Source organism: Coffea arabica, chromosome 1c, assembly GCF_036785885.1.
Source record: "Coffea arabica cultivar ET-39 chromosome 1c, Coffea Arabica ET-39 HiFi, whole genome shotgun sequence".
Taxonomy (NCBI): Eukaryota; Viridiplantae; Streptophyta; class Magnoliopsida; order Gentianales; family Rubiaceae; genus Coffea; species Coffea arabica.
The window spans coordinates 6,638,338-6,643,415 of NC_092310.1; the positions used below are offsets into that span (position 1 = coordinate 6,638,338).

At 36.5% G+C, this 5,078-nt stretch overlaps 1 protein-coding gene and 1 non-coding gene across 2 annotated transcripts; one reads left to right on the forward strand and one right to left on the reverse strand.

Annotated features, from left to right (window-relative positions):
- Nucleotides 1-309: 309 nt before the first annotated feature.
- Nucleotides 310-4,430, reverse strand: LOC140038735 (uncharacterized). Its single transcript, XM_072084013.1, has 4 exons — nt 4,059-4,430; nt 2,858-3,944; nt 1,200-1,388; nt 310-1,112 (listed from the first exon to the last, which is right to left on the reverse strand). The coding sequence occupies exons 1-4, from the start codon at nt 4,428-4,430 to the stop codon at nt 310-312; spliced, it is 2,451 nt and encodes an 816-aa protein (XP_071940114.1).
- A 541-nt stretch (nt 4,431-4,971) lies between these two features.
- On the forward strand, nt 4,972-5,078 carry LOC113687418 (small nucleolar RNA R71). Its single transcript, XR_003447754.2, has one exon. It is a non-coding gene; the product is annotated as a small nucleolar RNA R71 (small nucleolar RNA).

Consider the following 5,078-nt stretch of genomic DNA (forward strand, 5'->3'; position numbering starts at 1 on the left):
TTATAACCATGATATCACCAAAACTCACTTGAAATGCACAATGTATGTATAGGCATAGAAATTTTAAGCACTTAAAACACAATTTGGTAAGAAAAACTCCCTGCCAACATGTTCTTCAAGTGCACCTCCAAGATGGATGATAAAACTCCCGTATCTCCTACAAACAAGTGAAATACATCTAATTAGTTAATTAAATCACACCAAAATGTAAGAAACACATAAAAACACACAAATACACAATTATTATTGGGTTGCCTCCCAACAAGCGCTTTTGTTTATAGTCGTTGGCTCGACTCTCCTATAACTTCTTTAATTCTCCATTGCATTTCTTAAGGAGTAATTTACTCCTTTAGGAACCTTTTCTCTGGCCAAATAGGGCTTCAATCTTTGTCCATTTACTTTAAATGGAGAACCATTTTCTCCTTTTATTTCCACTGCTCCATACGGACATACTTGAGTTACTTCAAATGGTCCCGACCACCTTGACTTTAATTTTCCTGGAAATAACCTCAAGCGTGAGTTGAACAAAAGTACATGTTGCCCTACCTGAAATTTTTTAGGAATAATATGCTTGTCATGCCAATATTTGATCTTTTCTTTATAAATTTTGGCATTTTCATATGCATGTAGTCGGTGTTCCTCCAATTCACTTAGCTCAAGTAATCGCCTTTCTCCTGCAGAATTAAAATCCATGTTAATAGATTTAATTGCCCAATAAGCTTTGTGCTCAATCTCCACAGATAGGTGACAAGCTTTCCCATAGACTAAACGATACGGTGACATCCCTAGGGGTGTCTTAAATGCCGTTCGGTAAGCCCATAGTGTATCATCTAGCTTTGTAGCCCAATCCTTGCGTGATTTATTCACAGTTTTCTCCAAAATGAGCTTTATCTCTCTATTAGCTAGCTCTGCTTGTCCATTGGCTTGAGGATGATATGGAAGTGATGTCTTGTGCCTACAACCATATTTAAACAATAAGGAATCCAAATGTCTGTTACAAAAATGTTTCCCTTCATCACTTACTATGGCTTTGGGTATACCAAATCTACTGAAAATATTCTTTTTAAGGAATCTAAGTACAATCTTAGAGTCATTAGTAGGTGAAGCGATTGCTTCAACCCATTTAGAAACATAATCCACTGCTACTAAGATGTACTTATTATTAAAAGAACTAGGAAATGGTCCCATAAAATCAATACCCCATACATCAAATAACTCAACTTCCAAGAACGTAGTCAGGGGCATTTCATTTTTTCGAGATATATTTCCAGTTCTTTGGCATGAATCACAATTTTTAACATATTCCCTAGCATCTCGGTACATAGTTGGCCAATAAAATCCTGATTGCCATACCTTTGCCACAGTCTTTGAAGTACTGAAATGACCACCTGTTTCAAGGTTATGACAATGATATAAAACATTATGTACCTCATCTTCAGGAATACATCTATGTATCATATCATCGGCACAATGTCTGTATAGCAATGGTTCCTCCCAAAAGTAACTTTTGACATCATGTAAGAATTTCTTCTTTTGATGATAACTAAACCCCTTTTGAATCTCTCCACTAACCAAGTAGTTAGCAAAATCTACATACCATGGAGAATTTCTAAGTGCTAGGACAAACTCATCCGGAAAATTCTCTTGAATTGGAACCTGATCTTTGATTGGGATATATTCCAAACGTGATAAATGATCTGCAACTAGATTCTCCGATCCCTTTTTGTCTTTTATCTCTACATCAAATTCCTGCAATAAAAGAATCCACCGAATTAGTCTAGGTTTTGCATCCTTCTTATGCAGCAAATATTTAAGAGCTGAATGGTCCGTATATATAATAACTTTAGATCCTACTAAATAGGAGTCGTTGCATAATTGAGTTGTGCCTCATTTAGCAACTTGCTAGCATAGTAAATGACGTGCAATCGTCCTTCTTTCTTTTGTCCCAAAACTGCTCCAACCGCATAATCACTTGCATCACACATCAATTCAAATGGTAGTGACCAATCGGGTGAAGTTATAATTGGGGCCGAAATCAGTTCCTTCTTCAACCTTTCAAATGCAACCAAACAATTGTCATTAAATTGAAAAGGAGTATCTTTACATAATAAATCGCATAATGGCTTTACTATTTTAGAAAAATCTTTAATAAATCGTTTATAAAAGCCAGCATGTCCTAAAAAACTCCTTATCCCCTTGACATTGCTTGGGGGTGGCAATTTTTCGATAACTTCTATTTTGGCTTTATCCACCTCAATTCCCTTGGAGGAAATCTTGTGCCCTAAGACAATTCCTTCTTTTACCATAAAATGGCATTTCTCCCAATTTAATACAAGATTTGTTTCTTCGCATCTCTGCAAAATCAATTCCAAATTATGAAGACAATGGTCAAAAGATGAACCATACACAGAAAAATCATCCATAAATATCTCCATAATTTTCTCAATATAATCAGAAAAAATAGCCATCATGCATCGTTGAAAAGTTGCAGGAGCATTGCATAAACCAAATGGCATTCTTCTAAAGGCAAAAGTGCCATAAGGACATGTAAATGTGGTCTTCTCTTGATCCTCTGGAGCTATAGCTATTTGATTATATCCTGAAAAACCATCAAGAAAATAGTAAAATTCATATCCTGCTATTCGCTCCAATAATTGATCAAGAAATGGTAGGGGAAAATGATCTTTTCTTGTTACCGTATTTAACTTACGATAATCAATACACACTCTCCACCCTACCACAAGTCTAGATGGAATCAATTCATCATTTTTACCCACGATTGTAGTTATTCCACCTTTCTTTGGTACCACATGAATTGGATTAATCCAAACACTATCGGAGATAGGAAAGACTATACCTGCATCAAGCCACTTAAGAATTTCATTTCTTACCACCTCTTTCATGTTTGGATTGAGTCTTCTTTGTGTTTCCACCACTGGTTTGCAATTGTCCTCCAATAAAATGCGATGCATGCATATAGAAGGACTTATACCTTTAATGTCTGAAATTGTCCATCCAATTGCCTTCTTACGCTTCCTTAGAACTCTTAGCAACTTTGTACACTGCTCATCATCAAGGTCAGCACTAACAATTACAGGTAAAGTACTATTTTCTCCAAGAAATTCATACCTTAGATGAGTTGGAAGTGGCTTAAGCTCTAACCTTGGAGGTTCAATTTCTGAAGGTTGTGAAAACCCTTTTCCTTGGCCAAGACTTTCATACAAATTACTCCTTTTATAAGGTGCTTGAAAATCCAAGTACTTGGCCAATTCTTCAATTTCTTCACAAACATCTTCTTGCTTACCTAAACTCATTAAACAATGCTCAAGAGGATCTAAGTCAAGGTTGACTTGACTCATCTCTTGGGTTAGTTTATCAATTGTGCCAATAGAATAAGCATGATCGGTAAAAGAAGGGTATTTTTCCATTTCATTCAAATTAAATTCTACTTCTTCTTCACCTACTTGAAATTTAAGCTTGCCATTTTTTACATCAATAATAGTACCTGCCGTAGCTAGAAATGGTCTACCTAGAATAATTGGCATAGATATATTTTCTTCCATATCTAATACCACAAAATCCACTGGAATGATAAATTTTTGAACTTTTATCAATACATTCTCCAACACTCCCAATGGATATCTAATAGACCGATCCGCTAGTTGCAAAGTAATATTTGTGCGTTTAAGCTCATACAAACCCAATTGTCTAGCCACCGTTAAAGGAATTAATGATACACTAGCACCAAGATCACACAATGCTTTAGAAAAATTCACGTTACCTATGGTGCAAGGTATAGAAAAACTCCCTGGATCCTTCAACTTCGGTGGTAGCTTATTTTGAATAATTGCACTACATTCCTCCGTTAATGCTATTGTTTCGCAGTCTTCAAACTTTCTTTTTCTAGTCATGATTTCCTTGAGAAATTTCGCATAAGACGGAATCTGCAAAATAGCATCGGCAAAAGGAATGTTAATGTGCAATTGTTTGAAAAGTTTAACAAATTTTTCAAAATCTTTATCAAACTTATTTCGCTTTAATCTTTGTGGAAATGGAACCGCAGGAGGTATTGGAATGGTAGCGGAAGATGATGGTTGATTTTCTCTTGATTCCTCCCGGCTATTTTCTTCCACTATCGCCTCTTGGTTCCTCTGCTTTTCTTCTTGTTTTTCATTCTCATCTTTCTCAACTTCCATCACTGGAGGATCTTCTAATTGCTTACCACTACGAAGAGTAATGGCTTTCACATGCTCCTTAGGATTGACCTCTGTTTTGCTAGGTAATTCGCCTTGATTTCGATTATTCAACGAACTAGCAATTTGACCAATTTGGACCTCTACATTCCTGTACATTGTAGTGAGTTGGTCCAACCTTCCTTCTACTCGCTCAAATCTGTCTGAAGTAACTTTTGCGAGCTTTTCCACTGCCATCTCCCAACCAGGTTTAGTTTCAGCTTGTTGTTGCCTTGATTGAAATCCCGGTGGATTAGTTGGCCTTGGTTGATTTCCTTGATCCTTCCATCCAAAGTTTGGATGATTTCTCTACCCCGAATTGTAAGTATTTGAGTAGGGGTTATTTTGAGCATTACGATTGTAATTATTGACGAATTGTACCTGCTCAGAATCAACACACTCATTAGTATCATGTTCACCTCCACATATAGAACAACATGCTACATGTGCATTAGATGAACTTGGACCAACTCCACCTTGTCTACTTAGCAATTTCATCACATTATTCATTTGAGCACTCAGCATATTGAGAGTGTCCATTTCTATCATACCTGCGTGACGTCTTGTATTACCTCTCTCATTGGCCCATTGGTAATTATTTGCTGCCATTTCTTCTATCAAATTATGAGCTTCTTGGGGTGATTTACCCATTAAAGCTCCACCTGCAGCTGCATCGATCATAGTTTTAGTAGAAAAAACTAAACCATTATAGAAGGTTTGTATGATTAACCACTCCGGCAGTCCATGATGTGGACATTTCCGAAGCAAATCTCTAAACCTTTCCCACGCCTCATATAATGATTCACCTTCCAATTGGCTAAAACTAGTGATATCCATTCTAAGCTT